Source organism: Musa acuminata, chromosome BXJ3-7, assembly GCF_036884655.1.
Source record: "Musa acuminata AAA Group cultivar baxijiao chromosome BXJ3-7, Cavendish_Baxijiao_AAA, whole genome shotgun sequence".
In the NCBI taxonomy this organism is placed as follows: domain Eukaryota; kingdom Viridiplantae; phylum Streptophyta; class Magnoliopsida; order Zingiberales; family Musaceae; genus Musa; species Musa acuminata.
The window spans coordinates 6,930,267-6,943,104 of NC_088355.1; the positions used below are offsets into that span (position 1 = coordinate 6,930,267).

Below are 12,838 nucleotides of genomic sequence, written 5' to 3' on the forward strand. Positions count from 1 at the left end.
ACCATTGGGAGAAGTGCGGGCCCCAGTGGGAACATGTTCAGGGGCCTGGGTTTTAACTTATCAGAACGCACCACGTTGGCATCTCTCGCCTCGCGGGATCGGCTCGGGTCTTCGCTGGCCATCGACCACCACCCGCCATCGAACCAGGGGTGGGTGCCCTCAGGAGGGTATTTTCGTCAATTTACGTGAGCTGTCGGTCGGAATGCTTATCCCGTAACCACGGTTAAGTCGACCAGGGTTAAGCCGGGAGGAGGAGAGCCTCGGAGGTATATTTATATGCCAAACCGTCCGTGAACGAGAGGAGGAGGTTAGATTGATCGAGAGGGAAGAGGAGGAGGAAGAGGGGATTGGTTCTTCTAGTAATGGGAGAATCAAGCGGATCGGTCTCGGTGGACGTGGAGAGGATCTCCTTTGGAGGGAAGGTAAGAGTTAGCTCGATCAGTTAGAACTCTCTCTCTCTCTCTCTCTCTCTTACATTTTCTGGGTTTTATTGGTTGATTATATGGGTAAATGCATAATTTGGTGCTAATTTTGGCACGAAAATGCGTTCCTTTGATTGTTTTTATCTCGGTGTGTGTAGCATTTGATTCTTTTACTCTCTGGATTGGTTGTTATTTGGGGAATTTGTGTTTTCCTTATCATTCGGTTGCTTGTAGAGGGCTTTTTTTTATTGTGTACGCGGAAATGTTTGCTTAATCAAAGCAGTTTTCTTTATTCGTGTGACTTTAAGCAATTTGGTAATTCGATGCCTTTCTTTGTTTACATTCTATTGCTTCATCCTTTATAGGCCTGCCTGTTTGTTTCTCTTCAGATGCTGTTTGGAAGCTGAGTGATTCATATGCAAATGTGTAAACACACGTTTATGTTCCTTTTGACTCGTGAAAATTTTTATTTTTTTCTTCTTTGAATGAGATCTTCTTTTTCTTACTAGAAATAATTTGTTATTACGCAATGTTTTTCCAAATGGAGTGAACTTCATACAACCAGCTTTCAGGTGCCTTTTAAGTTTCCACTATTTAATATTTTCTTTTGTTATGTCAACTTAAGTACTTGTTTTGCGTTCTAATCTATTCTTTGCTTGAACTAGAGTTTTTCTTCTGTTGAAGCACCAGCTGCATATTACTTTGTAACTGGGTAAGGTGGGCTTAGCAATTCATATTAGCTTCATTTTTTGGTGATAGGCCGCCACGATTACTTAGATTATCAGTCATGTGTACAAATTTGAACTGAATTGACCTTAATAGTTAGAAAACAGAACTGCCACCTTAGATTTTCTTACGTTACAAATAAATTAGAGCAGTTAAAGAATTTAGCCATTCAAGTTGGAACACATATCAATGGGAGTTGATAGTTCACCTGTTAGGATTCTGATCCTTCTTCTTGGCATTCATGGTCCTGGACCATGCTATCATAAAGCTATCAGCAGTAGTCTCTTTGTCATCCTACTTTGTCATCACGAACAAGAGAAATGTCGCTGATGAAGTCTATCTTGCAAGCATGGATTGAAATGATTGAAATAAAGTTCGGGACCTTGAGCACTAGTTGTCTGTCTGATATGAAATCTCTGATCTACTATAAACTTGCTATGTTCTCCATCCAATGCTATTTTGTCTTTTTAATTTTTTTTTCTTCTTTTTACCTTATATTTGTGTGCATGCTGTCATGTTCTAGGTTAATAAATCTACTTTCTGTAGTTCCTTCTTTGTTGCTCTAAGACACATTGGTTCTTTTCCTCAGGAGCATCATGTGTTAACAAGCCATGGTCCGATTTCAGTTGCTGTTTATGGGGATCTGGAAAAGCCTGCACTTGTTACTTATCCAGATGTTGCTTTAAACCGTAAGTTGGATGACTTTACCATTTTCGAGCATTTCTTTGTTTCTTTTCTGTTCTGATCATTTTCATGTTTTATTCAACTGAAATTGTGAGATTATTGTAGCTGCTCCACTTGATGCTATGTTGACTTGCTTGTTTCAATCTCTTGATTTATCTTTTACTACCGTTTTTATAAATTACCAGGTGTATTGATTCCCTTATTTCTGCATGCTTGAGGATATGTGGCACTTAATTCAGTTGTGACTTGGACACGACATGTGCTCTTCTGCAACCTATTCAATTTATCTTGATCATCACAAAAACTAATCTAGATTTTAGTAACTTGTTTTCTATGGTTCAGCTAAGAAAATCAATGATAATTCTTTTTAGCACTCTTCTAGAATTTAAAACTGGACCTAACTTCCTTCTACATTATCTCTTCAGATATGTCATGCTTTCAAGGGCTGTTTTTTTGTCCGGAAGCTGCTTCTTTGCTGCTTCATAATTTCTGCATATACCATATTAGTCCTCCAGGTCATGAGGTCAGTAATTCTGTTGCAGCTTATATTATGATGTCTGTATGTAATCCATAGTCTGAATATTCTTTTAACGTGATTTTGTTGGTCATCTACCTTAAGAGTCCTGCAGTTGGGTGCTGCTCCAATTTCTTCAGATGAACCAGTGCTTTCTTTAGATCAGTTAGCTGATCAGGTGGCAGAAGTTCTTGATTTCTTTGGGTATCTCTCTCTCTCTCTCTCTCTCTCTCTCACGCGCGCGCGCACACACACACACACAATGTCTTCTCTCTTTCTCACATGCACACACATGGTAGTATTTTTTGTGACCATAATGATTATAACTGTTTTCAGGGCCACTCAATTGGTCACTTTTTTTGACAATTTCTTAATTTTGAATGGTTTGGTCTTTCCAGGTTGGAAACTGTCATGTGCTTTGGGGTCACAGCTGGTGCTTATATTCTTACCCTTTTTGCTGTAAGTCTTTTATCATTAGAACTCTGTGAGTACCTGATTTTTGCAACCTTTACTGAATTAGAACCTTTTATGCATTGCTTTCAGACTAAATATAGGGAGCATGTCCTAGGACTGATACTCGTCTCACCTCTTTGTAAGGCTCCCTCATGGTCAGAGTGGTTATATATGAAGGTATCTTTTAATAATCTTGCTTAATAGTGTTCCAACCATAATGAGGGGAGTCAGTGCTAACAACATATCTGAACTCTCAGGTAGTGTCAAATTTCCTCTATTTTTATGGAATGTGTGGCTTAGTCAAGGAGTACTTACTCCAACGATACTTCAGTAAGGTATGCTAAGTTTTGTTCACTCTGCTGCTAATTCAATTTTTCTGCATCATGTAATTTATTATCCATCTCGATGTGTTATCAGGAAGTACGAGGAAGTTCACAGGTTCCCGAGTCAGATATAGTACAAGCCTGTAGAAGTGTTAGTAACTATCCACTCTTTGTTTTGTGTTTGGAACATAGGGAATATGGATAACTTGTAACATTTTTTCAGGATTTTTTCTCACATGCATTTATTTTACCATCTGCAGTTGCTGGATGAGAAGCAGAGTGCAAATGTCTGGTGGTTTCTTCAGTCAATTAATGGGTATAATACCTTTCTTTCTTTGCCAAAAAATTATTGTATTTGCTACGCACGAGGTAGCAAAGAGTTAATGGTTGATGCTTAAATTAGGAGACATGACTTGACTGAAGCATTGAAGAAACTTCAGTGTCGGACTCTAATTTTTGTGGGTGAGGACTCCCCATTTCACTCGGAGGCCCTCCACATGTCCGCAAAGCTGGACAAGAGATACAGTGCATTGGTTGAGGTACTCATTTAAATCAACTCCCTTTCTCCTACCACCGTCGAATCTCTTCTCATCGGCTCATTCTTATGTTGGCTGTTGGCATCACCAAAAAAATGCTGCAGGTTCAGGGATGTGGGTCGGTGGTGACGGAAGAGCAGCCCCACGCCATGCTGATACCAATGGAGTACTTCCTCATGGGGTATGGATTGTACCGTCCAAGCCAACTGAGCTACAGCCCGCGAAGTCCCCTCAGTCCATTGTGCATCTCTCCGGAGTTGCTTTCCCCAGAGAGCATGGGAGTGAAGCTAAAACCCATCAAGACTCGAATACCCGCGGAAGTTTGAGGAGCTCAAATTCAACATTTGAGTTGTGACTACACGGGGGCTCATGTAAGCTGCAATGCCAACATCAGTTTTGCAAACCATGTAAACTCTGACATGTACTTCCTATACATATAGAGTGTTTCTTTTTGTGTTCTTTTAGTGTAAGACCAGGTTACTGGACTGTACATATTATTATCAAGGGTTGGCTGGAATCCGTAGACAGTAATCTGGTAACATCTTACTCTATTCTTTTGTACTCCATGTAAAGTTATTGTTTATGATGACAGAATAAGGAATGAGAGAGATGGGCTGTACTCCATCATTAGTAGCTTTGTGCCCTTTCCGTGCTATTTATTCCATGGTATCATAATAATAAGGTTGAAAAGTTGGTTACATTTGTCTCTTTCCAAAGGCATCATTTCATTACATGTTTAATGTTATGAAAAGGCAGGTCGATGCTTTTAGTTGCGCACTAATCCTTAATGATGCTGCTTTATCTACCAAAAGCAGGGCGCATGATTCATTGATAGTATATGTGTCTTCGTTTCTATTGCTTTCCAGTCCAAACTCTTATCAATCCACTCTGGAAAGTTGGAGAGAGAGAGAGAGTTCTTATTGTTATCCAACTTTGCATGGTGGGCATATACACTTCTCAAATTGGACTTTGTGTGGGTGGTTAGTGTCAGTTGAACTTCCAAAGATTAAAACATCCATGAAATTTGAACTTCCATAGATAATATATTTTACATTCATACTTAAGATATTGGTCTTAAGATAATATATTTTACATTCATACTTAAAACAACCCCCAAATTAATTAGAGATATTGGTCTTCCCTTAAAATATTACTTGCTGCTCAAGTCATGCATGACCTATTTAATCCAACGGACAAAATTGGCTGCCGCTGCTTTTGTTTGAATTGGAGTTTAGACCGCACCTAACCCGCCACGCACGCTTGTCTTCGTATTATTTAACCCCAAGTACTGTGATCACCATTATACACCGTCGATTAGAATATCCAACGGCCAGGATTTCACCCGTAGATTACTTTGCCGCGGTCGATATCGTCACTCGTATTTTGTCCGTACCGACCACAAGACGGCAAATCGTGTCGGACTTCCCATCCCACGTATCCTTCGTCGCCGGAGGATTCGCGAATCTCGAATCTCGAATCTCGAATCTCAAAGCAAAGCCTGACGTCCGTCGTCATTCCCAGAAACCACACGACCTTTCGCGTCAGCCCGTGGCGCACCCGAGTCACGTTTCCGTCGTGTGATTGGTCGGTCAACGTGGGACCCGGTGGTACGCTGTGAAACCACGGCAGTAGGCCGTCCCCTCCGCGTATGCCGTCCCCCATCCAGAAAAACCAAAAAACACAACTCCCGCACTCGTCGACCGGTATCGTTGGTGTCGTTTCCGCTTTCAAGAAGCGAAGCGGAAACCTGTCTCTTTACTTCGTGTCTCTATATCTTGGAGCCCAAATTGGACGACCCCCTCTCTTCCTCCCATGGCGGAGGAGAGGGGAAGAAAGATGGCGACGGCGGCGGAGGAGAACTGGAGGGGAGGAGGGGTCCCCCTCATCGTGAAGGAGCTCGTCGCCGGGGGCGTCGCTGGAGGCGTCTCGAAGACGGCCGTCGCGCCGCTCGAGCGCGTCAAGATCCTGTTCCAGGTGCGATTCTCGCTCCTTGTGTGAGTCTTGGAGGCGTCCCCGAGACGGCCGTCTTGGAGCGCGTCAAGATCCTGTTCCAGGTGCCATTTTCGCTCCTTGTGCGAGTCTTGGAGGCGTCCCTAAGACGGCCGTCTTGGAGCGCGACAAGATCCTGTTCCAGGTGCGATTCTCGCGCCTTGTGTGTGTCTTTCGTTGATTTTACGGTCATCGTGACCGTAGTCAGAAAGTTGTATGGTGCTTACGGGTGACGAACTTTGTTGGATTCGAGACGGATTTTAGGGTTAGATGGCTTTTCTTGGTAAGTCGCTGCAACACCAGTTAGGAATATAGCTGTAGGTTCTGCCTATTCGATGCTTGTGTTGTGGGTAAAAGAAATTCTAGTGGACATTAGTAAATAGTGTTTGTTACCGATTTAAAACCATGTCGTGATTGATTTGTGTGAAGTTCTTCAACAGCAACTGATTTTTTTTTTTCAAATGCATATGAACTTACGGGCTTGAGTGGTTTGTTTGGTGATGATTTTTAGTGTCGTTTAGTTGTTATGATGCTTGAGATGGGGTCGGAAGGGTTTGTAATCATTTATATTTAGTCAATGATGTCGGAAACTTGTTAAATACTTAGCAACCACAAATGATAACAAACCATAAAGGATAGCCTTAAAATCCACCGAAAAAATGAATCGAGAAACTTTATTGAAGACGAACAATGTTTACAGTGAGATAAGATGCCATTTAATAGGGTTACATATTTTGGGCAAGTGAAAAGATACTCCGGAGCATCTCTAAACTAAAATCCTACCTAACAAAATTTAACTAATGAAATCTTGAAAACACCTAAAACAAGAAAATGGAATCCTGTAAAATGAAAAGTCTAGAATTTACATGAACAAATATCAAAAGATAAATCTTCTTGATTCCGTGAAAATGGACATGCTGCTTCTATATGGTACTTCTTAATTGACATTGTCTTAATCATGGAGTTCTCAACAAGAGTCAAAACTTTCAGTGAGATTTGGAGGAAGCTCTGGAAAGCTAGTGTGTCAATTGGATGCAACAAACACACTTGTTGTGTCTCCTTGTGGTATGTATTGAATTAATAGCATGCAGTGATGATTAAATGAACTATGATGGGGAAACGCAATTGAATTATGAGGGATTGTTTTGCCATGGTTGCACATTGACTGAGCAAAGTGTCTCTTTTGTTAAAATCTTTTTCTTTCTACTTTGTTTTATTTGAATAGTGGAAACATGAGATGCTTTACTGCTAAACATACGATGAGGTGTTTTGCTGATGCACTCATGTTCTATTGCAAATCGTGCTTTAAAGAGTAGGAAGTGTGAATAAGGAATTGTTCAAGAAGCTCACATGTTCGTTGAAGCATATAAAAGTAGTTTTTATTTTTTTTACTTTTATGTAATTTATTCTGGTTAACTTTTTTGTCCTTTATAGTTTCTGGATCAAAAGTTAAGTATATGTCTTTGCAATTTCTTATAAACTCCCAGACTAGAAGGGCAGAATTTCATAGCGTGGGATTGTTGGGATCCTTCCGGAAGATTTTACAGACAGAAGGTTTATTAGGGTTCTACAGGTTTGTATTTAAGTTTACAGTTCAGTGACATCTAAGCAAGTCAATCTTGTCTATATGCTATCAGAGGTATCGGATATTGATTCGGTTACTTTTGTTTCTCAGGGGGAATGGAGCTAGTGTTGCTCGAATTGTTCCCTATGCAGCTTTGCATTTTATGGCATATGAACAATATCGACGGTGGATCATTCTAGGTTTTCCCAATATTGGAAAAGGTCCTGTACTTGATCTTATTTCAGGGTCGATAGCGGGAGGAACTGCAGTTATTTTTACTTACCCTCTTGATTTAGTACGTACAAAGCTGGCATATCAGGTATTAAACCATTAGTTAAGAGTTTTAATTCTTTTCCTCCTTTTTTTTTTTTGTATATCCTCTTAACAATCTTGACCATGAAATTTCCTGGCCATATAGAAATATGATTTATCTATGTTTGCTTACAGAAAAAAAATGCACCTGTTTGAAGTCTGAGGTCTAGGTCCATCGTGTCAAGCTTCACACTGTCTTCCTGTTTATTTTAGTCTTTCTAAGCACATTATACATCTGAATTGGTTTTTGGAATTTTTACAGGTTGTAGGATCATCAAGGCTGAAAAATAGAGGACCTTATCACTCCTCTGAACAGGTTTATCGGGGGATCCTTGATTGTATTTTGAAGATGTACAGAAAGAATGGCTTAAGAGGCCTATATCGTGGTGTACGTATGTGTTACTCGACAGATGTTTTCTTTTTCTTTCAACTTCATATGTGGATTTACCTAATTGTATCGAAGTACACAAAATGTATTTCAGAAGTCCTTGAGTTATGAAATATTTATGTTGTACTTTGTTAATTATCAGAAGTCCTGATGATGGTTAATTATCAGGACTATGTTGTACTTTGTTATGAAATATTTATGAAAAATGTACTGTATGTTTTTTATATAATGAACAACTAGTGGGAAAAGTTTTGTGTAAGAGGATCACATTTGGGGTTGTTTAGACATTTACTATTATTTTGGTGCCTTATAAATGAGGAAGAGCTATTTGCTATTCTTTTCTTGATAGGGTTGAGGATTGAGGGAGAAGGGGCATTTATCTGAAATGTCCCATTAGTGTAACATAATAGCATGATTAGATATTGAAAAGGCTCGTGATACATGAGGATTCGACTATATATTTCCTTATTCTGTTTGGTATAGTAATTAAATTTAGTGCCGTCTATGAGAGTTGATGGAGGGAACTAGGAATAACTTGATGTACGAGAAATTGTATTTTTCTTTAGAAAGCACTGTAATGGAAATATCCTAAAGAGAAGAGGCAAACAATGGTCATCTGGTATCTTATTCCTGATACCGAGTTCTTTTTAACATGTATGACTTGTCCATTGTATTGGAGTCAGTTTTATTCACCTTAGCTAACATTAGATCAGTGAAACCATACACGTTGAGATTTTCTTGTATGCAGTTGATTTGTTAAGGTAAATATATATTTAAATTTATTCTATTACATGTATTTTCATGCCTTCTTGATAATGTTATATGTCCTCGACTCTCTGAATCCATGGATTATTGAAGGTGTGACCTCCCTATTGCCCTCAGCCCAGGTTGCTAAGGCTTGGAACTAATTTTTCTTGTGTCAACTGTACCTATTTATTTTGACACATTGGGTTAGGGCATTCAGTTCTGTTTCCGTTTGTTATTCAGAAATCTCGAGAGAGCTGGATATGTTGGAGATATTATTTTATCGGGGTGTACACCATCATTATACCTTTTATCTATACTACTGAAGATTCCTCTGTCATCCTCATCCATGAATGTAGGTCCACTGACTGGACCCTGCAAATCTTTGCGGACTGCCATGTGATTGCTCTCTCTTTGCCTACACAATTTTCTTCCACATCCCATTTGTTTGAGCCTTGTTTCATAATTTTTCTATGATAGTCTCTCATCCTTTTGATTGCTGTATAATGAAGATAGTAATTCTTTAGTGTCTTCTAGATGTTTTTGTTTAAACAACCATGTCATGACATCCTAATTATTCCTACATTGAAAGTCATACACTGCAGGATTGCCACAAAAACAGTGAAGGAGACTATTTCCCATCATATACTATAGAGCCAGAATCCTAGTTATATAACGTGAAACCAAAGCTACCAACCAAAATATATAGCAAAATAAAGACATATAGTATAGTGGTCGTCTATCTGGATTCTATTTTATCCCTTGTTCTTGGACTATATTTAGTGAAGATTAATAGATCTAGTACAAGTATTGATAGGTGAAGTGCTGTGAACTGGATTTGCTTGAATGAGTTATAGTGTTTCTAAGATTGGCCATGGTTAAAAATTATTTCCATAGTCATTAATATGGACTTAAACTTTTATACTAATTGTTAATTGATCCTTTTGCACTTCTCTTTTTCTGATCAGGTCCATCATTATATGGAATCTTCCCTTATTCTGGTCTCAAGTTTTATTTTTATGAGGAGTTGAAGATGCATGTTCCTGAAGAGCATAAAAAGGATGTAGTTGTGAAGCTTGCATGTGGATCAGTTGCTGGTTTATTGGGGCAAACGATAACATACCCCCTTGATGTTGTTAGACGACAAATGCAGGTATCTTGCTCAGTAGTTTACTTGTTGAACATTACAAGCAAGAAAAATGGAAATGTTACAAACCAAAACACCATCCAGGTACAAGCCCTCTCAACATCTAACAATGAAGTGGGGAAGGGAACATTTGAAACCCTTGTTATGATAATCCGAACTCAGGGATGGAAACAACTATTTTCTGGTCTGAGCATCAATTATTTGAAGGTCAATTCTTTTTCTGATCATTTATCTAATGAGCATCACATATCATTTGATCAGTGTTATATCAACTCTCCTGTGTCTGCGTCAATAAGATTAATTCACTTAACGCATTGTGCAAATGCTGCATCTTAATCACCTTCTTGGAACTTCAAAAGTGTTAATGAACCAATGTTTGTGCCTTATGGAGAGAAACTGCGTAGAATTGATTTTTTCCCTTTTTTCTTCTACATTTGTGTACACTGTAATCTTGGGATCTGTTTAGCTTTGGAACATCGTTTTGCTTCATCTCTCTATCTTGATTAACTATATTCTCATATTGCTAAAAAACTATATCCTTCTTTTCTAGGTTGCACCTTCTGTGGCAATAGGATTTACAGTTTACGATGCCATGAAGTCATGGCTTAAGGTCCCATCCCGAGATGAAGCGGCTGTCATTATAGTACGGGCCGAGAATAAGAGTAACCATTCATCATCCCTTCACTCAGGCTGATGAATACTTGAAATCACAAAGGCCTGCTTTGCTGTGCATATCTTGCTTCTGGTGCAGCTGCTTGCTGATTCTATACGTACAGTATAACCTCACAAAGTTGTACATCTTCATTTGTTCAGTTCTGATCTTTTTATTTTTAAAGTTCAGCATAGATATCTCATATGATGCTGGTAAATAATCCTTCAATGAGCTTATGCGGCTGAAGGTAATGAGCATCGGACAATTTATTTTTCGGACGTTACCCACACAGGGTAACAAAATATTGAAGCAAGCAATTCCCTTGTATTCCTACAGTTGAGGCATTTCAGTCCCCCATGTATTGAATTGGTGATTCCTGACATTAATTACATCATACTTGGGTTACTAACACACACATCTGTGTACATCATTATCAGAATGAATGCCTTTGCTATTTGGAGCAGTTGGAGGTCAGATACTTATTGCTCATGGTGGGGTTTGCACGATGAGCAATTGTAACGATAATTCTCTTCGGTGTACAAATTTTCACTGGCAGGGAAGTATTGTTGGATTTGTTTGTTTACTCGATGGCGCTCTTTTATACTCGTTTATTTTGCAATCAACTCAATCTGTGAAGCTGACTCCAACTCAGTCTCAAGCTTAAATGTTCCTGCTTCTTGTTCCGTCTGTTATCGAGTCTCAATCTGTGTGAAATATTCCTGCAATCTCATGGTTACTTGTTGTAGGTTTGGAACAGTGAGTGAGTGAGTGAGTGATGCAGGCTTGGCACACCGTGTGACTTCCTTCTCGGTGCGTGATCTCTTCAACTACTCCATAGCTCTCCAGCTGCAGGTGTCTACTCTTCAACTCATGTCTCTATTTAATCCAAGGTAGCAGTACCAGTCATTTTTTTTGTTTTTGTTTTTGTTTTCCTAAGGTACTTGTCATCGGCCGGAGATGAGATTCCAAGGGCTGCGCGTGTCACATGTCTCCCAAGGTGCCTTCACAGGTTTCCTGTGCTTGGGCCTCTCGAAACCAAAGCAAGGCCGCCTCCTCCCACTGCCATCGCCATCGACAACAACTACTCGTTTGGAGAGATGTGTGAGACTTCTGTGCAGGTGATGGCAGCGCTTAGACTATACTCATACACGGAACTTAGCCAAGGATAGAGAGAGAAACACGATCCAGCCATTCGATTCAAATGAAGGAGTGCAATAGAAGAGAGAGGAAAAGAGAAAAGAGGGCAGCCGGTCTCACGAGGAGGAGGCCATAGCCACCGCCGCAAGCTTCTGCAGGTTGAGCTTGACGACGACGTCGGTGAACATCTTGGTGTCCTCCTCCGTGTTCCCCTCCGGCACGTCCACCACGTACGACTCCAGCACCACGGTGTAGGCCTTCCCCTCCTTGTGGAACTCGGTGACAGAGGTGACGGACCGGTAGTTCCTGAGCCGGTGCTCCCCGCCCATGACGCGGAAGCTGAGGATGTGGCGGTCGTCGTCCAGGATCTCCAGCCGCTCCACGCTGGTCGACGCCGGCAGGCCCGACACGACGGTGACCTCCCTGACGCTACCCACCCCGCCGTCGCCATGGACGACGTTGCAGCTCTTGATGAAGTGCTTGTAGCGCTGTGGCCTGTCGAAGCTCCGGACGACGGGCCAGATGGCGCGCAGCGGCGCGTCGATGTGCTGCGTGATGAGCGAGGTGCACGTCCCCGGCGCGGGGGGGAAGGTGTGATGCGCTTGGATCACCGGCTCCAGCTCTGCCATCTCCTCCTGGGTCAACCCCTGGGAAGGAGGGTGGTGATGAGGCTCCATGACTCTCTCTCTCTCTCGGTCACAGCAAAACCAAGCAACTCGAGTACTGAGAAGAGAGGTGGAAGCGTGGCACCATATATATATATAATGTAATGTCTTTGCACGAGACATGCGTATTGGACTAATTACATATTATACCTTTTTAGTATCTCAATTTAGACTTCAAAATTTTATATTAAAATTTTTAAAATTATGAAAGTGATTTTATTTTTAAAATTTTACTAATAGAGATACAAAAATAATAGACAAAAAGATAACTTTAACATATCAGTTATATTTTTTACGATGGTAGATAGGGGTGTCGTTGGTATAGAGGTTGATATTCATAATAGTAAGTAGCTATTATGAATGTAGACGAAGAGCGACAATAAGAGATGAAGTGATGATATAGAGGTTGATATTCTACATCTGCGTTGATGTCGACACAAATGTGATAAAATGGTTGCTTAGCATATGCATCGACACCGACGCAGATGTTGAGCGACATCGTCATTCCCTACATTGTTGTTAGCATCGACACAGATATAAAGCGATGAAAGGATCGCTCGGCACTGTATCGAGCAGTCCTTT

At 40.5% G+C, this 12,838-nt stretch overlaps 3 protein-coding genes across 3 annotated transcripts; 2 read left to right on the forward strand and 1 right to left on the reverse strand.

The window, feature by feature from the left end:
- Positions 1–295: 295 nt before the first annotated feature.
- LOC103991233 (protein NDL1) lies at positions 296–4,291 on the forward strand. Its single transcript, XM_009410603.3, has 11 exons — positions 296–422; positions 1,738–1,837; positions 2,258–2,355; positions 2,462–2,550; positions 2,745–2,805; positions 2,890–2,976; positions 3,057–3,134; positions 3,217–3,273; positions 3,383–3,438; positions 3,526–3,661; positions 3,763–4,291. The coding sequence occupies exons 1-11, from the start codon at positions 363–365 to the stop codon at positions 3,982–3,984; spliced, it is 1,044 nt and encodes a 347-aa protein (XP_009408878.1). The 5' UTR covers positions 296–362; the 3' UTR covers positions 3,985–4,291.
- Positions 4,292–5,357: 1,066 nt separating this feature from the next.
- On the forward strand, positions 5,358–10,787 carry LOC135643245 (mitochondrial carrier protein CoAc2-like). Its single transcript, XM_065159974.1, has 7 exons — positions 5,358–5,632; positions 7,135–7,220; positions 7,323–7,530; positions 7,786–7,915; positions 9,624–9,808; positions 9,887–10,009; positions 10,353–10,787. Exons 1-7 carry the CDS (start codon positions 5,471–5,473, stop codon positions 10,494–10,496), a joined length of 1,038 nt encoding a protein of 345 aa, XP_065016046.1. The 5' UTR covers positions 5,358–5,470; the 3' UTR covers positions 10,497–10,787.
- Positions 10,788–11,622: 835 nt separating this feature from the next.
- Positions 11,623–12,268, reverse strand: LOC135643246 (abscisic acid receptor PYL9-like). The gene has a single exon (XM_065159975.1). The coding sequence runs from the start codon at positions 12,266–12,268 to the stop codon at positions 11,708–11,710; it is 561 nt and encodes a 186-aa protein (XP_065016047.1). The 3' UTR covers positions 11,623–11,707.
- Between the last annotated feature and the right edge of the window lie 570 nt (positions 12,269–12,838).